The sequence below is a fragment of the Dendropsophus ebraccatus genome, chromosome 8 (assembly GCF_027789765.1).
Source record: "Dendropsophus ebraccatus isolate aDenEbr1 chromosome 8, aDenEbr1.pat, whole genome shotgun sequence".
In the NCBI taxonomy this organism is placed as follows: domain Eukaryota; kingdom Metazoa; phylum Chordata; class Amphibia; order Anura; family Hylidae; genus Dendropsophus; species Dendropsophus ebraccatus.
This window is the reverse complement of record NC_091461.1, coordinates 73,398,779-73,422,537: the sequence shown is the minus strand read 5'-3', so window position 1 is coordinate 73,422,537 and position 23,759 is coordinate 73,398,779. Positions and strand designations below refer to the sequence as shown.

Genomic DNA, 23,759 nt, shown 5'->3' with positions numbered 1-23,759 from the left:
ACATCACTGACTCACCAATGGTAAAAAACGTTGCTCAGTTACCATGACAATCTTACTCATGTCAGGGAGACAAAATTGTTAAGGACCTTCCATCTTCTACATCTTCTATTGACCAATAGTGGACATGTGACTGCATGGATGTTGTCAGACATTGACTGACAAGACCTTAGAATTTCTATTGGCTGCTACATTTAAGTTATTTGCATATTTGCTGTGATTGGCTGTTAGTTATTTACAGTGTGGCTATTATTTCCTATGGGCCATTATTTCCTATGGGAAATTAGGGGTCTTTAAATGAAACTTTCTTAAAAACGACAAATTCGATCAAAACCAAAAATACTTAGCACACCTGTCACCAGTGAGGGCTTCAAAACACAATTTGAATGGAGTCTGTGTGCAATACGGTTCGGGCTGTATTCATTAAGAAGGGGAAGAAGAATACGGATTGCAATATAGTTCTCTTTCAAGCACTATAAGGGCCAATTTACAGAGAGTAAAACTGACGGAATTCCACGGCGGAAATCCCTCTAGCCTCCTTGTCATTCTGGCCGTCTATGGGAGGCTCGCGAGCCTCCTCTCTCTGTGCAGAAGAATGGACATGAGCAGAGAGAGGAGGCGCGCGAGCCTCCCATAGACAGTCAGAATGATACGGAGGCTGGCGGAGAATTTTTTACTCCATGTGAACTCAGCCTAAAAATGAGATCCTACTGGTTGATTCTATACATGTTATACCAACAATCAATGCAAATGTTTAAGCCATTTGTTCAATAAAAATATGGCACTGTTAAATGTTGTCAATTAAGACTATATATGACTTAGTTGACATTTTAGGATTTAATCAGGAAATCCAGATCATCCCAAAAAGTTTTCAAACATTATCTCACAACCGCTATGATGCTACTTTAAGTGAACATATATATATCAGAAGACAGTGGAGTCATAAATCTTCATAATAAACAGTGCGACGGATGATGATTTGGGTATCTTCTGCTGTGGAATTAATGGCTTTCCTGCTCTTGTCTTAGCGATAGATCTTTAAGGACTTGGGCAGCACTTAAGAAGAGATGATTAATTCTCTGCATCACCAGCCTGAAAATAAAAATACATATGCAGTTATTAAAATTGATTCTTTTTCCTTTTCACAAATTATTTAATATCATTATGCCAAAAATATGACTCTTGACTCTTATTTTTCTTGAACTTGTAAAGTTTACATGAAAAGCTGTACTACAACACTAAGTATAAAAAAAATCTTTTATTGGTAAATATACAGAATTGCCATTTAGTTGTAACACAAAATGAAAAAAAAAAAAAAAAAAAAAAACATAGAGTCTAAGTGCCCAATATACAGTGTATCATCAAAGATCCATAAAGTGAGGTCGGACCTGTAATACCCTCCCTGACCAGTAGGATACCCTATGTGTAGTTGTCCCCACTGGGGAAGTTTCACCCTATGTGTGGTGAGTAAAGTCAGTAAGTTGTGGTATATAGGTCAGTCAGAGAGAAATTCAATGTTGCCGTCATGCATCTATGTGCAAATTAAATCAAATGTCCCACGGTTGAGGTTAGTTTTGGTCTACCGTCTAAGTCATGGGTCTCCATGGGTCTTGCAAAACTACAATTCCCATCATGCCTGGACAGCCAAATCCAAAGCTTTACCTGCCCAGGCATTATGGGAGTTGTAGTTTTGCAACAGCTGGAGGGCCACAGTTTGGAGACCCATGGTCTAAGAGTTCCCTAGAACTGTTTTTAGTTGTTGTAGAACGTTTCCCACGTCATCCGATGCATTTCCCCCACCAGGGTTTGTGGGTTCATCAGGAAGGTGGGGTTGAATAGGTTGGTCAGGTACACCATAGCCAGTATGTTCAAACAGGTGACAGCTGGCAGTATTGTGGCTGATGTGCCTTAGATACGGTACAGGTGTGTTATGGTGACAGTCGGCCTCCTTGTAGGAACAGTTACTTTATAGTGTGTCTAACTGGTTGTAGTACAGTGACCCTAGGTGGATGTGTAGCAGCCTGGAGTGTGGGGATCTCAGAGACGATAGAGATAATTCTGAATGAATGAAGATATATCCTGTCACAGTCACAGGTAATAATCCTCTCCCTTCCTCAGGTAAATACTGCCACAGAGGTTAAAGGGGTGCTCCAGCATGGGGGCACTTTCTGGGGGGGACCGGGGAGGAGGTGGCTGAAATAAAAGACGTCCACTCACCTCCCCGGTTCCAGCGGCAGGTCACTCATCACGGCGCTCCGGTCCCTGGTTCCCGGCCGCTTCCTGGTGTCTGACGCCGCCCGAGGCGCTACGTCTCAGGGCCGCTCAGCCACTCAGTAAAGGAGACGGGATCCGAGCGGACTTCAAACGGATCCCGCCTCCTTCACTGAGTGGCTGAGCGGCCCTGAGACGTAGCGTCTCGGGCGGCGTCAGACACCAGGAAGCGGCCGGGAACCGGGGACCGGAGAGCTGGAACCGGGGAGGTGAGTGGACGTCTTTTATTTCAGCCACCTCCTCCCCGGTCCCCCCCAAAAAGTGTCCCCACACTGGATAACCCCTTTAACCCCTTTAGGACAGAGCCTAAAATGGCCTTAAGGACCGCACCAATTATATACTTATTCTATAGGTCAATCTGAGTAAAGTGATATGCATTTACAGCTTTTCTAATGTTTTACTATTTTTATTACAGTAAAAGTATTTTTTTGCAAATAGGTGTGATTAAAATGGTCCTATTGTGATTCTTATAGCGCTTTTATTTTATCACATACAGAGCTGTATGGGATGTCATTTTTTGAGTCATGATCTCTAGTTTTTATTAGTATTATATTTGTGTAGATCGGAAGTACTGATCACTTTTTATTATTTTTTTTATATATAAAATATTATTTTAAAAAATCCTGGGGTTCTGGTCCATGGAAAAAATCGGTTAAAAGTCTAGGTCGGCTAACTTTTATTTTCATGTTGGAGCAAACCGATCGACTTTAAATATCTACAGGTCCGCTCATCACTACTGCACAGCACTTGGACTATTGATACAAGAATGGTGTAGTTGTAGAAGACGGCTCTCTGCCGGTTTGATGGTGCTCGTGGTAGGACTCATCCCAGAACAGTAGAAGAATAGATCCTGGCACACATCAGGTAAAGTTCTGCTTAATTTATTGATACAATTGGTGCAGTATATACAGGAGGACACGTTTCGGCTAAATAGCCTTCATCAGCTCCATGAAGCTGATTAAGGCTATCTAGTCAAAACGCATCCTCCTGTATATACTGCACCAATTGTATCAATAAATTAAGCAGAACTTTACTTGATGTGTGCCAGGATCTATTCTTCTATTGATACAAGAAGACATAAATGTTTTTCTATTGTTTGTATTTAATACTACTATTATTGAATCCCCCAGCATTCTGTTTGAGCTAGTAGGTAACATGCAATTAGTAGCAAATATTTATATTATTTTTTTCAATTTTTAGTTTTTTTTTAACTAGTAGATCTTTTATTGTAAAAATGTATATATGTCTCAATGTTTACAGTGCTGTGCTGTTATATATAACAGTACAACTAAATAATATATTCAAAATTACATATGACATTTGTCTAACAAATGTCACTACCAGTCAGTAGTAGATTCTATTTTGTAAGTATGTGAAGCAGCTGAGCTTCAACGTGATGAGTTAAAGAAAATAGCTTGCAGCTGAGCACTCCAAGTGGACAATGTCATGAACTGCACCTAAAAGAATTTTTTATATATCAATATTTGAAAGACATAAAACAAATCAGAGACTGCAATTAATTTAGACCAGGCATGGGGAACCTTCAGCCCTCCAGCTGTTGCAAAACTACAATTCCCATTATGTCTGGGCAGCCAAAGCTAAAGCTTTGGCTGCCCAGGCATGATGGGAATTGTAGTTTTGCAACATCTGGAGGGCCAAAGGTTCCCCATCCCTAATTTAGACATTGATGCTGATCACTTAATGAACTGTAATGCACAGAGCTTTAGCTTCGCAAGCTAACTCACAACTAGCATTTACTCATACATCTTGTGTTTGTGTTTGTTACTATACAATGTTTCTAACAGAGCTGTACAGTGCCTCATAAAGTCCCTGTGGTTCTGCACTAGACACCAGTAGCTACTATTGAGTGGTGCTCCATAGTGTATTGTGGGATTTTTCTTACCTACAGATATATTGCTCTGTAATATAATATAATGGAGCATGCCATACTTTTCTATTGAGCTGCACTTAGATGGGGGGGGGGGAGCATGGAGAGGAGACAAACAGCTCTTGTATAGCAGACAGCACAACACAATATCCTGCAGTGTTATCTCAGCAAGTTCTCTGGTAAGCACTGACCTTTCTGACCTGTGAATCCAGTGTGTATGTGCCCACAGTCTCTAGACTACACAGGCTGGCTCTGTCCTCTTTCTGCTCACTCATCCCCCTTGGCCCCTCCATAGGGGGCACAACTTTGCCTGATAATGAGCAGATTAGTTGAAGGGGGGAAGGCTGCAAAACAGCTTTTTGAGTACAGAAATGGGCTTTTTTGCCTAATCAAACCTATTACAGAGCATCTTAAAAACACCTGTAAAATTGATTTCTGAACAGCGTAGTAGAACTGCTATTTAATGAACACCCTAAAAGCAGTTACTTAAATATAGAATGTCTATGTTTGTGAAGGAAGGAACTTAAAGGGAATGTATCGCCTGGATCAGGGGTATCAAGGGCCCTCCAGCTGTTGCAAAACTACAAATCCCATCATTCCTGGGCAGCCAAAGCTTTAACTTTCGCTGTCCAGGCATGATGGGAATTGTACTTTCGTAACAGCTGGAGGGTCTGAGTTTGACAGGTGTGGCCTAGATTGTATTGAACTGATTACAGCCAGATACTAAACATGTTCTTTTTTCCTAATCTGTTTTTTCTAATTTCCTCACTGTAATTTCTTTTATTCAATTTTTGTACATTGTTATGAGGGCTGCCACCTTACCCAAACTGTTTTTTTTTTACAGCATTTAGTGATATGCTTTATAGCAAGCCTCAGAGGACCAGTCTCCTTGAGATAATTGTGAACCAATGCAGCACATTATGAAGTTAAAGAGGTTGTCCAGGAAATATTCACTTTTCCCCTATCGACAGGATAGGGAAAAAGTAGGAGGTTGCGGGGGTTCCAACCTCTGTACCCCCATCAGTTCCTGTATCGGGCTCGTTGGCTCTGTTATGAATAGAGCCACGGGTCCGGCACATGACCTGCAGCCCTATTACTTACTATGGAGCTAACGGAAAGAGACCAATACAGCACTCTTTTAGCGTACTCGGCTCTTTCCGTAGCTCTATAGGAATGAATAGAGCCGCGAGTCACTTACTGGACTCGCGACTCTATTCATAACAGAGCCAACAGGGCCTGATATGGAAATTGTCAGGGGGTACAGAGGTCAGACCCCCCATGAATTTTTCCTGCACAACCTCCTTAAAAAAAGACATACTTACCTGCTGCAGGCTGCAGCTGTGTCCTTCTCTGTTTTTTTCCTCTCCCTTGCTGAACTGTGAGCGCACAAGTAATGTTACTCATATGCCTTACTGCTAGGAGGGATGGGGGGGTGAGCAGCCTCTTGTGGACGAAGGCCTTTGGCCAGAGGAGTGATTGACAGGAAAGGAAGCCAAACACAACGCTGCATTTAGATATATAAAATTGTCCATACCCAATAGAACCCTATGGGTCAGGAAATCTATTCGGATTTCTTATCAGACTATAGAGATTTTTTTGACGTGTGCATGGGGCCTTGTTGTTATAGATAAAAGATATGTTATGGATCACCCATGATTGTTTAACTTTGCTCCAATGGTGTTTTTAATTCTATATGTTTGGAGCCTTTTGTGTGTATTGTAAAATCATGCAATAAAAGATATGCATTTTATTTTTAGGCTATGTTCCCACACAGTATTTTTGCTCAGTATTTTGGTCAGTATCTTGCAACCAAAACCAGGAGTGGATTGAAAACACAGAAAGGCTATGTTCACACACTGTTGATATTCAGTGCATGGCCGTCCTTTAACAGCAAATAACGGGCATTATTTCAAAACAACGGTCTTGTTTTAAAATCACTGCAATTATTTGCAATAAGCATTAATATTTGCAATAAGCAATAATAAGCAATTTGCAATAAAAATTATTGTAAGTCAGAGGCATGTTACACTGTGTAATTTGTGTATGTACAGCCAGCAATATTAAACATAATGGGCCACACAAATAATCCAGCCACAATTGTTCCATGATCACACATTGTAGTACTATTGCAGTGCTGTCTGAAAATACTGTGTGAAAATACTGCAGTACCACAACAGTACTGCATTTAAACTGTAACATGTGTGAACACAGCCTAAAGGCTCTCTAAATGAGCACTGATCTACTAGATCAGCACTCACATCAGAAACAGGTCTACCCACCTAAAAGGAAAGACCCTTACAGAGCTGTCTCATATGGATGTGTCATACTATTCCTAGTCAGCTATGGGCCTATACTTTATAGTGTAAGGGCCCTATTACATGGAGCAATAATCGGCCGTATCGGACAGATTCAGCTGATTATCGCTCCGTGTAATAGAGACATTGATCAGCCAATGAAACAATCATTGTCTGATTGTTTCTTTAGGACCAGATCTAAAGTCATCAGCTAACGATGTCTGTGCAGCCCTTGCTAAATGATTATTGGGCTGTGTAATAGGCCCAGTAAACGAGCGTTTACAATATTGATCGGGCCATTATCGGCACATGTAATATGACCCTAAGGGTGGTATTACACGGGCCGATGGGGGCACGATAACAACTGTAACAACTGTAACTGTATCTAGCAGATCGGCGCTCGTTTACTGGGCCTATTACACGGCACGATGTGTAATATGACCCTAAGTCCTAAAAGGTTTTTAAAGAGTAACAGGAGGATCTTTTGTTGTCCCCTACCTGCTCAGTGGCTTCTGTGGCCTCCACAGCTGGTTCGTCTGTAGCACCAGCTTCTTCTGGGTGTTCCAGGTCCTCCTATAAATGGAAAATATTTAACTTTAATAAATGATAAGACCAATATGAAGGAGAGAGGGGACGTAGGCCTTTAAGGAGTTATTAGACTACACCAAAAGTCCTTGGTAATATGCTCTAATTGTGAACATTTCACTGATGGTCCAATTTCAGATGCAATTGCTTGGTCCAAGGTGGTGAAATTTTTGCTGTGTAGGTAGTAATAAACAGCTAGAGAGTTTCTATTACTTTGTGCTTGAAATCAGGCCATTGGTTAGAATGTTTAGAATTGTTTTTAGAATTGCTCTTGTTGTAGGGGGACCTATGACATGATATCCACTGTATATGCCCCATGTTGGCATTTTTGCAAAGATCAAAATTATTTGTAGATCATTAGGTAAAATTATTGATCATTAATAATAATGAGTTTTTAAAACAGGAACTGCAGTTTGATGCTACCAAATCATCATAACTACCTAAGTGTAACTAAAGCTACCAGAAGGAGAATAATGTAGATCATTTTACAGAACATTTTAGAGAATTAATTTATTAATAAATATATGCAACAGAAGGGGTAATAAGAATGTCTTGATCGATGGCAGCCATTAGATTATATTGGCTTCAGAGTGTGGCGTCTGACACTGTCTTCCTGTTTGACTTCCAAGGTAACTAGCAGTTACTACAGGGCCCAGCAAATACAGGATGGTGCTAATATAATGTATCTACATTTCTCATACATAGTAGATAGAAGGTATTAGCTCATCACATATGACTGTGTTCAATCTTAGGGGTGGTAATCATGAGGATTAAAAGATGATATAGAGAAGACATCCTTAGAATTGCTAAAATGTGATGAGCAAATAATTACCATAGCTCCATTAATATGTCAGGCATGCTGATGATTACAGGTTGTCTTTATATACTACTTATTCATCCTGTAGATCTTTCATTCTATACACCCATTTCATCATAATGCTGCACCTCCACATTATTAGGCATGACTTCCCTCCCGTACCTGTTTTTCCAGAACAGACTAGTTGAACTGAAACTTGAAGTTCCCATAAACAAGTCATTGGGATGGACCAGGGAGTTATCCCATAGGATTTCATCACTACATATGTTATGATTGAGCGTGAGCAAGACACCCTGCACATATTCCACCTTAAATTACTAAAATAGATTCATATGACTTGTTTTCAGTTTTTCGGGACTGGTTTCATAGGGGCTTTCTCTATGGGCCCACTGTATAAAATGAGCCCTGTAATAGCAGTGGGCCATACAGACTAGTGTATAAGGGAATCACATAATAGTTAATAGTTATAAGACACAATTTTAAGCATATGAAGTACAGAACTATTATGTTCCTGCCATGTTCTGAGCTTCAGATGCCTCAACCAATAAAATACATAGTATGGAGCTAAATTGTCAGTAATAGTCAATAGTTTAACAATACAAAATTGTTCTATGGTAAAAATAAAAATACATTACAGAGATCTCTAATCATATTTGATATTCATATTAAATGATCCCTATTTCAGATTCTATTGATGTCTGTTGGAAGAATATCAATCCAAATTCTTAAAATCCTAAATTCAGGTTATTGGGTTATTTAAATTCAGGGTACTAGTTGACTAGAGCGATGCCCTATACATAGCTCATAGGGTTACTGATTCTCATTAAATACACATATAGGCTATGTTCACACATCGTTTAACAGCGTTCGTTGCATGGCAACGGGCGCTGTTAAACATCCAGCTGCCGGGTTGTATCCAGCCCGTTCCTGCAGCCAATACCTCTGTATCAGCCCGAGGAACTTTCTTTTTTCATAATTGACTTGCGGGCACCGGCAGGTGTTCCTGCAAATGAATTAGCCATTTACTTCAATGTAATGTACGGCCACCGCTGCACATTACATTGTGTGAACAGCTGATGTTTCCAGATGCTGTTTAGTGAAAAGCGTCCGGAAATAATTGACAGGCACATTATTCTAACGCCCACCCTAAAGTACGGGCGTTAGAATAACGCCATGTGAGCACAGCGGGCGGCGTTGCATTGACTTCAATGCAATGCCGCCCCTGCAGTAAAGAATGGGCGCTGAGGCCATTGCAATCAGCGTCCGTTCTTTACTAATAAAAAACGATCTGTGAACATAGCCATATACCACTGTATCTCTTTACTGAGACTAAACTGTGTGCAAGGCATCTCCCTGGCTACTAGTACCCTGGTCTGTACTGGCAATTGTCAGCAACATCTCATGAATATTGGTGAATTGGGAATGGTTTCAGCAGCAATTGTGATTGCAAATGTGGGGATACGGCCTTAGAGAAACCTATTTAAAGAGGGTTATCTGGTGACAGGTTTTTTAGGGAAATAGAAAAACTCAAGGTACTATAAATGTTAAACATGTATAACGCAATCCTACAATCTAGGAGTAATATAGCTTAATTGGCAAAAGAGGGGAAAAAAACATCCAGTCTAGAACTTCTTTCAATATTGTACCTACTATTGTACCCCAGTCCTGTAATCTACAATCTTTACTACATTTACCTCTATGTAAATTTTAACTTGTACTCTTTAAGTTTATTGTAACGCAGGTGCTCAGAGGGTTAGTACAATTGTTGTAGCAATTATCCCCATTATATCAATTTTCAGGTTAGATAGATGTTTCTTATTTCAAGCAGACATAAGGAACATCTATCAGTTTCTCAGGACTGCATATTCTAAAGCCAGGTACCCTTGATACAACAATAACCTGGACATCTGGAGTTACACATACAGAGGGAATGCACTTTGTAACACGTTTGAGCATTTGTCAACTAGTGCTACAAGACTGCCCTCTAGTGGCAGAAGACACACTCTTCTCTCCTAATTCCTTTTAAAAAATGTTCTCACTAGGGTTTTCCCTGTTGGCCTATTTGAATGGACACAGTTTAAATGCTAAAATCTAATAAAAATTAAAAGTTTAAAAAAATAAAATCACTATTCTCACTAAGGCATGTGTCCATAGTCAGAGTGCATTTTAGCATTTTTTTCTTCAATGTTGTTTTCCTTTTTAGTTATTGTTTAGTTTTAGATAGCATCACTTTTATTTAATATTTATCTGTGACATACTTTTATGAAACTCACATCTCATCATCTCTTTAGGGTAACCATTTCACAGTTTCAACGTTGCCACATGCAAAGTGATGGGGCTAATTGGCTATATCCCCTCCCCACCCCCCCCCCCACCCCCCGCCATGTACCATGTAGCATTTATAACACTGAGGCCTTTGGGTGCCTCAGGTTCCCAAACCCAGGTTCCACTTCTACACTGCCTGAAGCTACACATCTGAATATAATTCTATATTGATTTAATATATAGCATTTCATACAGCATTTACTTGTCTATGTCTACAATTTAGCTCCAGAAATCACCTTTTTTACAATGCCGGCTGAAGATACTACATTCTCTGCTCCTTCTACAGTCTTTGTTGCCACTTGATTCACACCGGTGACCACTGCTCCTCCCACCACATTGGCCTGTTCTTTGGTTTTTTCAGCAACTAAAAATGACAACAAAAGAAATAAGAAAAGTAAATATTTGAACATTAGCTTCCTCTGCCTCAGCAGAACCTTTCCGAGAAAATAATGTTTTGACTATTGATGATTTCCCTTACTTCATCACCAATGAAGCCACAATAAACATTGGCTATAAATAGTTTACAGGGGATATGATAAAAGTGACTGGACATTTGCTTAGCTGTAATATGTCGAATTCTATATTTAATAAAATGTCTACTTGTGGCAATTATTACAAATAGTTGAAAATCCTATTTTATTTTAGTTTTTTAGATGCAGCTTTTTTTTTTTTTTATCTGCCTGTTTTCAGTATTTACCCAAAAATTCACCCTATCCAGGATCTGAGCCCAATTTATCCCTTGAGACTTTCAAAAATTCGCACAAAGTGGTGCTGGCCTACGTCTGGTCAGCACCAGGTGAATTTGTTTGAGATTTTTGGGGGATTTTTTGCGACTTTTTACTTAGATTCATTTACAAAGCTAATGTGACATCATAATAAAGAACACACAACATATTGGCACTAATTAAACACCAATCCCCATTAGAATAATCACACACATTTGACTCCCCCATCACGTGCACATGAGCTGCAGTAGCAAAATGGTAGGTAATTTGTACTAAAAAGTTTGTGTGTGCTACTTCACCTACCTGTATTGACACTGTGCACCACACCCTCCTTAGTTTTGGATCCTATGAAACAAAATTGGAATAAGGTATTGTGCAAAATGGTAAATGGTAAAGGTTGTGCAAAAATAACATTTCTGGTTTTCAAAATATTTAAAATTGTATTTAATTGGAAGCACAAATGCTCAAAGATATATGATATAATTTCACAAGAGTAAAGCGAATGTACCACTGATTTATTGTTTTTTACATGAATAGACAGGTGCCAGCATGGGGATGCCAGTGCTGTGGTGCTTTTTTTTGAACCGCAGCCAAGTTACCGAGCACGTTGCCGGTCTATTACTGAGCCCTGGCTGGGCATAAAGCACTGGAGGTGGGTCGACCAATAGTATCAATGGAGCCATGCCACAAAGGGGAGGGCAGATCGTCACACTGGGGGCTGGCCAGTGCTCGGGAACCGGGTGGAGGTTCAAAAAAAGGACCACAGCACTGGCATCGCCGTGCTGGCGCCGGTCTATTTATGTAACAAAACAATGAAATGGTGTACCAATGGTACATTCGCTTTAATTACTCCACACCGAAACAACGTTGCTTTTATCTTTAAATCTTATTCTCCCCCTGTACTTAACCAGCAGACCACATAATTCTGATTTGAGAGCCTGATCTTTTGGATTCAAATTTCAAAAGGAAATAGGCTGTACTTACCTGTTGTCCACTGATATAATGTAGGTCTGTATAGGAGCCCAAGCACATGACTGTATTATACCTCCTGCAACCCCTGACTTGGATAGAGCTCAAAAATCTTTGGCCAAGGAGATCCTTCCCGGAGGGATATCTGGCTAGTCCTGTGTTTTGAGACTCTTCAATGAGGCTCCTTAGGCTCCTCTTTTGCATATTCATGTTTCCTAGGGAGCAATGCACCTAGGACTTCCCTGCATTGAGCGTTTCACTAGCAGCCGGCAGTGTTGTTGTTTGGCTGGTCTCCTTGGCTGGAGTTCAGCGATCTGTTTCTCTGTCCAAGGGGATGTCCAGGATTACAAAAATATAGCTGCTCAAAACAGGGCCACATATGCTCACAGGTTGTTTGTAGCTTCGTAGCTTGGTTATATCCCTTTTCATGGAGCGCTAGTGCAATATCGTACATTACCTATGGATCTTATATTTTGTGAAACAAATTTGAGATTTTACATATTACTATTAGGTAGAGCAAAGTGGGTACAAAGATTGCCCCTCACTCTGGAGGACTCACAGTTCTATATGATACATGACGGACAGCACATCAACCCCCTCCCGCCGCTGCACTGTAAATTTACATCGCTGCAGCCTATGCCTGGTGCTGCAGCGACGTAAATTTACTGCAGAGGATGACACAGGTGTAGGAGCTATGCCTGTGTCATCCGCGGAGGGACCCATCGCAACTCTCAGCACCGGAGCCACACTCTGGTGCTGAGAGTTATCCCTATAGATACTGCGGTCTCCGTTGTCCATCGGGGCTCTGGAAACTAATCGCAGAGCCCCGATGGTAGCCATAGAAACCAGAAGCCTCTGGCGCGCACCTGTGAGCTCTGCTGCCTCCCCTCTCTCCCCTGCCTCCCCTGCCCAAGCAGGAGCGGGGACCTGGTAATGTATATCCTGCTTGCCCCCCTGCAGCCCCGATCGCCCCGCAGCCCCCGGCCGCACGATCGCCCCCAGCCCCGCAGCCCCCGGTCGCACGATCGCCTGCAGCCTCCCAGCCCCCGGCCGCACGATCGCCCGCAGCTCCGCAGCCCCCGGCCGCATGATCGCCCGCAGCCCCCAGCCCCGCAGCCCCCGGCTGCACGATCGCCCGCTGGGGGCGATCGTGCTGCCGGGGGCTGCGATGCTGGGGGCGATCGTGAGGTCGGGGGCTGCAGGGCTGGGGGCGATCGTGCGGCCGGGGGCTGCGATGCTGGGGGCGATCGTGAGGTCGGGGGCTGCAGGGCTGGGGTCGATCGTGCGGCCGGGGGCTGGGGGGCTGCAGGCGATCGTGCGGCCGGGGGCTGCGATGCTGGGGGTGATCGTGAGGTCGGGGGCTGCAGGGCTGGGGGCGATGGTGCGGCCGGGGGCTTCGGGCGATGGTGCGGTCGGGGGCTGCGGGGCTGGGGGCGATTGTGCGGCCGGGGGCTGGGGGCGATATACATTACCTGATCCCGGCTCCTGCTTGCTTCAGCGGCTCCCGGCACGTCCCGCCGGCCAATCAGTGCGCTGCCCCGCCGCAGCGCACTGATTGGCCGGGCGGGCCGTGAAGACACCGGGAGCCCCGAAGCAAGCAGGAACGGGGACCCGGTAATGTATAATGTCCGGCGGCCGGGGGGTTAATGGGGCGGGCTGCAGACAAAATCGCAGCAGGGATGTACATCCCTGCTGCGAGTTTCTCTGCTATTGAAAGTATAGGGCCAGGATCTGCAGCGAGTCTCGCTGCAAAAACGCAGCAAGGAGACTCGCTGCAGATCCGGTAAGTGGGTTTGTAACCTTAAGGTGCAGGGATAATAATATCTTGACAGATAGTGATAGAGCTCAAGAAAATTAACCTTATATGTTAGAACTATACTAGGATAAAATCAATGGGTAAAGTTATCAAAGAGGTAGTTCAGCAAAAAAAAATGATATGTAATTTACTATTTACTATTACTATCAAAAAATCTTAAGGCTTCAGTATTTATCAGCTGCTGTATGTTCTGAAGAAAGTGGTGTATTCTTTCCAGTCTGACACAGTGTTCTCTGCTGTCACCTCTGTCCATGACAGGAACTGTTCAGAGCAGTAGCAAATCCCCAAAGAAAACCTCTCCTGCTCTCCAGACTGGAAATAAGCGAAAATTATTATGTTAATTTGTTTTCCCTAAGTACCATTGGCATCACAACGATAGGGGGTATTTTCGCCCCTGCGAGCCCCTGGGACGAAGGAATTTTTAATGAAAACAATAGCAAAGCTTTATTAACCCCTCCTACAGGAAGTATAAATAAGCCCCCCCCCCATATACACATCAGTCATTTACAAGAAACAAAAATAGGGAGGGAGACTTGTGATGCCAATGGTACTTAGGGAAAACAAATTAACATAATAATTTTCGCTTCCCTTACGTCCCATTGGCATCACAACGATAGGGGAACTAGCAAGTAATATCCCCAGAGGGTGGGTTGTCTGATACAGCTGCATTGAGAACTGACCTAGCAAAGGCCGTTCTAGCAGAAAGATTAGTATCTACTCTGTAGTGCTTAACGAAAGTGGATAAAGATGACCAAGACGCAGCTTGACATATATTCTCCAGGGATACCGAGGACCGTTCCGCCCAAGTAGAGGCAACCGCTCTAGTGGAATGCGCCCTGGTAAATAAAGGCGGTGTTTTTCCAGCCGAAGAATAAGATAATTCAATGGCTTCGCATATCCACCTTGATATGGAAGGCTTAGAAGCTTTTTTGCCCTTGTTCTTCCCTGAAAATAAGATCAACAAATTTTCCTCCTTCCTTATTGAACTAGTTCTGTTCAGGTAGATTCTTAGAGTTCTAGGAACATCTAAAAGGGAAAGATCAACATCCCGATGGGCTGGATTTGAAGGAGAAAACACTGGAAGAACAATGGGTTCATTAATGTTAATGAATGAAGCAACCTTGGGTAGAAACCCCGGTAAAAATCTTAGAATCACCTTGTCCTGGAGAAAAGTGATGTACGGGGCAGTTGAGCCCAGAGCCTGAAGTTCCCCGAGACACTTGGCAGAAGTAAGGGCCAAAAGCAGTGCACATTTTAAGGTTAAGAATTTAATTTCTACCTCCTCCAGAGGTTCAAATGGCTGGAGACCGAAGAAAAAAGACTGATGTGTATATGGGGGGGGGGCTTATTTATACTTCCTGTAGGAGGGGTTAATAAAGCTTTGCTATTGTTTTCATTAAAAATTCCTTCGTCCCAGGGGCTCGCAGGGGCGAAAATACCCCCTATCGTTGTGATGCCAATGGGACGTAAGGGAATACACCATTCCCTGCAGCTGATAAGTTCTGGACTTGAGATTTTTTAATGAAAGTAAATAGCAAATCTTTGGCATTTTCTAACACCAGTTAATTTGAAATAATATAGATAGATAGATAGATAGATAGATAGATAGATAGATAGATAGATAGGAGATAGATAGAGGGACCTTTCTTAAGCCATAGTGGCTTGAGAAAGGTCCATATAGTATGGACTGAAATGTTGCTGCATTTTTCTGAGCAAATAAATTTCACTTTATTCACTACTGGACGTGCCGCTATATTTTTGCACTCTACATTGTTCCGTCTTGAATCAGGCGGTGAAGAGCAGGCACCCACCCTCATCACTAGTGCCGTGAAATATTTTTGAACTTTCGATTTTTTTTTTTTTTTTTTTTTTTTGCTGAACTACCCCTTTAAACCTTGTTAAAGGAGCAGTTTACACATGGTTTGATAAATCTCCCTATATGTTATGTGATTATATAAAGGACTATAGTTTTTTAATATTAATAATAGTCAAATTAAAATTAACTTCTTAAGGACATAGGACGTACCGGTACGTCCTATGTCCTCACTTGCACTTCAAAGCGGGGCCGCGCGGCGGCCCCGCTTTGAAGTGCCGCGATCCCGGGTGCCGCGTGTAGCCCGGGACCGCCGCTATTAGCGGGCACGGTCTGATCGCCGTGCCCGCTAATTAGCTAATCGGAGGCAGCTGTCAAAGTTGACAGCTGCCTCCGATTACCGGAGGCAACGTTTCCCTGGTGTCTAGTGGGGGAGATCGCTCCTCCGGGACCTTGTCCCGGAGGAGCGATCTCCGTTACTGATGCCGGCCGGGGACGCGTCCAAGATGGCGCCGTCCTCGGCTCGGCACTCGTTTACTTCCGGCTGCAGCAGCCGAAAGCAAACGAGTGCCGATCTCATGGATCTCTGCAGCATATCTATGCTGCAGAGATCTCAATGAGAGATCCAAGTGTATATACTAGAAGTCCCCCAGGGGGGCTTCTAGTATATGTGTAAAAAAAAAAAAAAAAAGTGTTGTTAATAGTAAAAAGCCCCCTCCCCTAATAAAAGTCTGAATCACCCCCTTTTCCCAGGTTTTAAATAAAAGTAAACAAATAAATAAATAAATAAACATGTTTGCTATCGCCGCGTGCGTAATCGCCCGAACTATTAATTAATCACATTCCTGATCTCGTACGGTAAACGGCGTCAGCGCAAAAAAATCCCAAAGTGCAAAATTGCGCATTTTTGGTCGCATCAAATCCAGAAAAAATGTAATAAAAAGCGATCAAAAAGACGTATATGGGCAATCAAGGTACCGATAGAAAGATCAAATCATGGCGCAAAAAATGACACCTCGCACAGCCCCATAGACCAAAGGATAAAAGCGCTATAAGCCTGGGAATGGAGCGATTTTAAGGAACGTATATTGGTTAACAACGGTTTGAATTTTTTACAGGCCATCAGATACAATATAAGTTATACATGTTATATATCGTTTTAATCGTAACGACTTGAGGAACATGCATAACAAGTCAGTTTTACCCCAGGGTGAATGGCGTAAAAACACATTTCCCCCAAATAAAAGAAATGCGTTTTTTTTTTCAATTTCACCACACTTCGAATTTTTTTCTGGTTTCTCAGTGTACTTTATGCAAAAATTCAGCCTGTAATTGCAAAGTACAATTAGTGACGCAAAAAATAAGGGGTCATGTGGGTTTCTAGGTGGAAAAATGCAAGTGCTATGACCTTTTAAACACAAGGAGGAAAAACCGAAAACGTAAAAACGAAAATGGGCCATGTCCTTAAAGGGTTAATAGTAATATGATAGCAATGTCTGACCCATGTTTGTCCATCTGTGAAATGTATGAGATCTAGCAATCATTAATTCCTCAGGAATGAAAATCCTGCAGCACAATGTAACATTTTCAGGGACCTGGAACAGAAGACTGCTAAGAGGAAACTTAATAAATTGCTAAAATTCCTTAATTTGTAGCAGTGGATTTTGGCCGGGACTACCCTGCCACTTTTGTAGCACAAGAAGACTGAGTGACACCCGCAGTCCATGTGATTGCATCCAGACCAATGCTTCCCCCTGCAGCTGCTGCTCAAAGACAACCAATTGGTGCTAGAAAAAGTCAGAGTGTGGCCCCGGACTATGTAATCTGCCATACCATATTTCAGAATAGATAGATATTTAGATTACCTTGGAGATTTGTGTATTATACAATCTATATATATATATATATATATATATATATATATATATATATATATATATGTCACATTAAAGACTTCCTATGATTGTAAATGTAAAGCCCCTATTCAATTATGAAATAAAGCTAACATTATAAGGTATATGTCATTGTTGTAATAATTGCAATCTATTAGAAATGATTTAATGACTGCCTGTCTGTACCATCAGGCCATGCCACACATATATGTCCTCATTTCTGCTGGTCCAGCCCTGTGCTACTTTACTTTCCCAGAGTAATGAGATTTCCTGTAGGTGTGGGTATAATTGGCCTGAACAGGGCATGGTAGCCGCACCCAAATCTCTGCAGCTTACGCTGGTGAATGGCGGACACACCAGCACTGGCTTGTTCTGTCTTGCAGCAATATGTCATGAAGTTGATTGATTCTAGTTTCTATGGAGAAGGTAAATCAACTGAGTGCAAACTTACAGAACCAGATTTATCACACACAATATTTTAGGTCGATTTTCTTTTGTTGTTGACAATATTGCTTTGGTGCCTGTATGCACTTACTTATACTTTATGCATATGTTACATGTTGGCAATAAGCACATGCACAGAGATTGTATATACTTCAATTTAATGTGAACACCCACTCAATAATAGCATACATTGCATAAAACCTCAGGTTCTGAGAACAAAGGGGCTACAAGGCTGGTGTACTGCTGTATCCCTTCACTGTTTTTTTCAGGGAACAGCAGCATCCGGGCCGGCTGCAGTTACCCATACCGCCAGGAGCAATGTGGTTCGGGAAAATATTAGAAGTAGCAGACCTAAACTAGCACTTTGGCCCTGTTATTCTCAGGTTGTAGTCTAAAAGGTCAGGATCATCAAGTGATCATAAAATGACAATATATCCTAATGATAAATGACATGCTATTATTTGACAAGATAGGAATACCCCTTTAAAGGGATCCTGTCACCTCCCTGGTGGAGTGTGATCCAGCCCCAGTACCTAATAGCTGCCGTGAACAGCTCTCCGATGCTATGACCAATAGTCTCCACTGCTGCGTCAATCAAAAAACACACTCTTAAATCATTGCTCCTGGCAGCTAGGCATTGGGATGGAGCAGCAGCGGCATGGAGTCATACTGCCTCCTTCCTCTTCCCAACCACTCACACATGGTTGGCATCCTGAGAACTGTCCTTTGCATTAAGGTCCCAGCACTCATGTCCTAATGCCTAGTTACTGGGAGCAATAGTAAAGTGTGTTTTTTCAGGCACAGCATAGGAGAGATGTGCATGGCAGCTATAAGGTACTGTGGCCAGTTCCCACTCCACCAGGGAGGTAACTGTTTCCCTTTAAGCTCACTGAAGAGCTGTCTAAACAAATAGGGGAGAATAATGAGATCCACTTATTCCATCAGAAATATTAACAGCAATACAATGGTTTAGAACAGTGCTTCTCAATTCCAGTCCTCAGGCCTCACCAACAGGTCATGTTTTGAGGATACCCCATACAAAGAACAGCTGTGATACTACCTGATGCACTGAGTATAATTAGATCAGCTGTGAAATACTAAGGAAATCCTCAGCACATGACCTGTTGGTGAGGCCTGAGGACTGGAATTGAGAAGCACTGGTTTAGAACAAGATATTGTTCTAAATATCTGGATCACCAACAGATGTCAAGTAGTAGATAATGGGAGCGATTTCAAGTGGTTCCGCAGACTAAATTTATTTTTCAGCAATGACTGAACACTGTCACAAATTGATGCCAATGTTGGGCTGTTTCTTTCTCCTGACCTGCCCATAAAATAATTGAAACTGAGGCATATATTTTTAACTGTGGAGGGCATGCATTTAAATTCTCGTATATCTGGTTAGTTTTGGTGCAGTGGTCTAAAAGGGTTAAGTCTGGAGATTCAAAGCAATTGTGGTCAAGCAACAGCCTGTCACATCTAAGTCACATAAGCATAATAATTTGTGACTTGGCTGCCACTTTGCTGTACAGCAACCATATTACAGTAGAGATCTGGCAGTATAAAGAAAATAGCCAAATTCCACAAAAGTCACGAGCAGGTTGCTGTTACATGAGGTCTATGGTGGCATGTGCACGACATCATTTACTAATGTTACCATGTAGACCCGGCCTTAACATCAAAATAATGTGTGGCCATTATGTGTGCATTCATTACATAACATATAAACATAAACCTAAGACTTGATATATGTTTTCCAGGCAGCCCTGGACCAGCATCCATCTTCTTCAGACAGCAGGAATCAAATGCCGCTCAGCCATTCACTGGCCATTACCGCCACGGGCAGTGATTGGCTGAGCAGCCTGTCAGCTCAGACAGCGATGCATGGTCAGTGGCCCATGATTTTAGGTTTGGGCATAAAGCAACAATCAGCCAATGATCGTTTTATCGTTTTAGATGGAGCGATAATCGTCTCAGTGTAATAGGGCCCTTACTGTAAGTTTGCTCATCTTTAGTGGAGTGTTAGCAAAAATCTGTACGCAAGAGACAAGATCCCTTCTTTGGAGGATAGGTAGGAGGCTGTTCATGAGCTGGATACGATGATAAGGAATAGAAGCCAGGATAGGTGATCTAGAGACACATGGCCCGACAAGGAGAGAGAGCTCAGGAAGAATTATTGTATACTGGAGGCTTCCCAAATCTTCCTATTCCTTGGCTATTAATCTTTTTAGATACAGCTCCCAGCATGCCCTGACAGCTTTTGGCTCAGCTTATCGTACTAGATGTGCCTACCTTTGGAAGAGAATGGCCTAGATTTACTAAAGCTGAGATAAATAATAAAAAAAAAGCCTTATTTGCCTATTTGCAACCAATGACAGTTCAGCTTTCATTCCTAAAACTGCTCTGGTATGAAAGATGCAATGTGATTGGATACTATGGGCAAATAAAACAGTTTTTATCTCACACATATTTAGTAAATCTGGGCCAATGTATATAACAAAAAATGTTGCTTCAGAAATAAAGACCGATTTAATATGGGTAACAGATAGTATTGTCCCCATTGTTACATCAGATACAGTATAATAAAGTAAAAGTAGCAGGCTAAAGGCCCAATGAGTCAGCTGTTGTAGTAATACCCTAGTAAGCCACATGAGGCTTTGAGATAACAATGATGATGCAGGTATTTGGATAAGGATTTCACACATTCACCATTAGGTATCAATCTATAATACTCCAATAAGCAATTTCGAAATGGCATTTCTTATATTATTATAACACAAAGTTTTGGTTGGTTTTTTTTTACATTTAATTAAATATTTTTCTCCCTAAAGTGGTTGAGAAGTACAATGAGAGGACAAATGTTGGATAAATGTGATGTGCTGTTCATACCTAAGATTGGATGTATACTTTGCATTGTTAATAGACAATTATTCATACAAAAGAAGACACCTACCCAATAGCAATGTCCCTGCAGTGTATGTGCCACACCCGGCTCAGCCCTCCTCAGACATTGCTTTATCTGCCCCACCCAATAACAAACCAGTTTGCCCTACATTTGTCTCAGCTTTTGTGATTTTGTACATTTTCTGAAGTCAGCCTAGCTTAGAATATCACCATAGTCACTTTATTAGCTTTATCCACATATATCATTTTTATTACAAGTTATGCCACATCCATATCCAATGAGTGATATAGTTCACATTTACTCATTCGTTGCTTATATTGTACTGCTGCTGACTTTATGTACCTGCACATACATGGGGAAAGGCAGAGTTTGCCACCTAGCAGGATGTCTGAGCTTGGGTTCTCCTATATAAAACCACAGTTTATAGAGTACACACTAAACCAGTTGAAGAACCCAGCTCTACTACGTCAACATAGAGAAATACATTATATAATGACCTTCCAGTTCATATAATAACCAAGAACTTTATAACACAGGCCCCAAAATTACAGCAGGAAACATTGACATTAGATAGTAGTATAAACCCATGCACTCTAGTGAGAATATGATGACATGGACACCCCATTTGTAGCCAGAGATCAGGACTGTGGACAGCTCCCACAGGAGTATATACTGTACCCTCTTTGTTCATCACATCATCACATACTAGCCATGAGCCATCCCCGACTCAGCACTTTGCTATAGGCTACCTCTCTGCACCGAGATAAAATCTATTAATGTTCTTTGCAGCCATTTAAATATGACATGGAAGTTGTAGGGTTGGGTCGGGATCTGTTCAGCTTTTGCTCAGTAAGGCTACTTGTAGTAGTAAATTATATTAATTCTATCAATTAACTCAAATTTCTTATAGAAAATGTTCTCTGTTCACAAGGATCACTGGCCAAGATCTTTAAGAGAGAAGCACCCCTCTCTTAATATAATGGTCTCTCTAAATACGTTCACTTGGCCAGGTGGCTTGCTTATTCATACATATTAGGGCAACAATTCAGCTTTTTTTTTCCAGCACATTATATGTATTATACATACATTCGTAACTTTCAGTCCTAAGGAGAATCACAAATACTGCATTGTCATACTATGACATACTTGACAAACTCCTTCCCCCTCCCTCACAAACCATCCAGCCAATAACAGATAGAATAGGCACAGAGATGCAGGATATGTATCTTATTCTAATAACTTTGATTAATTAAAAATTGAGAAATACAGAAAACCTGCATATTATTCCACTCATTCCTGTTAAAACTTCTCAGTATTGCCAGTGCATAACTCAATATTGATTTCAATAGCTGAATTGCTGAAATATACCAGTTTTAATAACTAATGGGTTGGGTTGGGCAGGACAGGCTCAGCAACTATTAAAGGCAAGGTCAGTAGTGTGGGAACATTTATACATAAATATATTAACACACATCATGTAGCATTGTTTTTTTCATCCGGCATTCACTCACCTACATACATGACCCCCTCCTTGGTCTTCTCTGCAGCCTCCGTCACACCCTGCTTGGTTTTCTCTGCAGCAGCCACCACACCTTCCTTAGCCATGGAGAAGCCTTTCTTAAAGACATCCATGCTGAATTTTTAAATATAGCAAACTTTAAGGGACTCCTTAGCTTGACCTGAGTCCTACTTGAGATGTGCTGGTCCTCGGTACAGTGGTGGCAGTGTGATAGTTCTCAGATCTTTCTTCAGCTTCTTATCAAATTGCTGCACTGCAGTCTGACCAATGGCCACGAGTATTCTGCTCTAAAATATTAATCATGCTGGAGTTAGGTGGGACAGGGGGCTAGAAAGGAGGAGCTGCAGGCTGAAAAAGGATGGGGAGGAGGGAGAGATTGAAATGCAAAGGACCACTGGATCATTTCCAGCTACTCCTAAGCTAGAGAATTGCTGGGCTGCAGTATGGTGCACTCCTTCAAGGACAAGCAGCAGACGCAGGGAGAGATGCTGTACAAGCATGATCTGCACTTTGTTAATGTAATCTCTGAGGTTTATTGAGACTAAAAGGTTTCTTAACCCTTTTCAGTTACTGACAGATGTACACATGCTGGGAGTGATGGAAAAAATAAATATATATATATATATATATATATATATATATATTCAGTACCAAGAACTGAACAAGTTGCTAAGTGTGTTGTATATCATTATTCATCAGTATTATCTGATGAGTCTGGATAAATTGGTTTGAAACAGATGCATTTTGCTGCAGAGTGACGTCACATTTGCATGCTGGTAGAGAGCTGATCTTTGCTGTGGGCAATAAAACATTATCTAATACAATAATCACTAAACGCTTAATGCTTAAAGTGAACTCCTGGTAATGCAGGGAGTATTTAATCTTTCCTTCCCAAGAATTTTGCACACACCCATCTCCACATAACGTGCCTCATGCCACACAGACTGGACTGGGATTGAAAATCAGCACTGGTATTTCAAAGGCCCAACTAGCCGTGGGGTGAAAAGGTCATGAGAAGATGTTGTGAGTTCAGCATGACTATATATTGTCACATATTGTATAGTCACAGTCATGCCTGGAATTAGAGGTAACCACTCCCCCGCCCCTTTCCCATTCATTTTAGAAATAAAATAAGTAAAAAAGAAAGAAAGCAAACATATTTAAGGTCATAGTGTGCAGAATTGTCCCAACAATTCTAAATAAAGATATTGTTCCGGCATAGTGAAAAGTATAAATGAAAACAGAAAAAAATGCAATTCTTGTCACATTATATATCAGAAAAAAAAGTGTAAGCGATCAAAAATTTGCATTTAGACCGATATGGTACCGATAAAGCCTTGCTGCAAGAAATAAGCCCTGTAGGTGGAAAAATAATAGAAGGTGAGGAGGAATAACTGTAGAGCAGGAATGACCTTGATAGTAACATAGTAACATAGTAAATAAGGTTGAAAGAAGACAAGAGTCCATCAGGTTCAACCTAGGGAAACCCTACTGTGTTG

At 41.6% G+C, this 23,759-nt stretch overlaps 1 protein-coding gene across 1 annotated transcript; it reads right to left on the bottom strand.

Annotated features, from left to right (window-relative positions):
* Positions 1 to 662: 662 nt before the first annotated feature.
* On the bottom strand, positions 663 to 22,552 carry SNCG (synuclein gamma). The gene is made up of 5 exons (XM_069979190.1): positions 22,253 to 22,552; positions 11,206 to 11,247; positions 10,414 to 10,541; positions 6,949 to 7,023; positions 663 to 1,089 (listed from the first exon to the last, which is right to left on the bottom strand). Exons 1-5 carry the CDS (start codon positions 22,371 to 22,373, stop codon positions 1,069 to 1,071), a joined length of 387 nt encoding a protein of 128 aa, XP_069835291.1. The 5' UTR covers positions 22,374 to 22,552; the 3' UTR covers positions 663 to 1,068.
* Between the last annotated feature and the right edge of the window lie 1,207 nt (positions 22,553 to 23,759).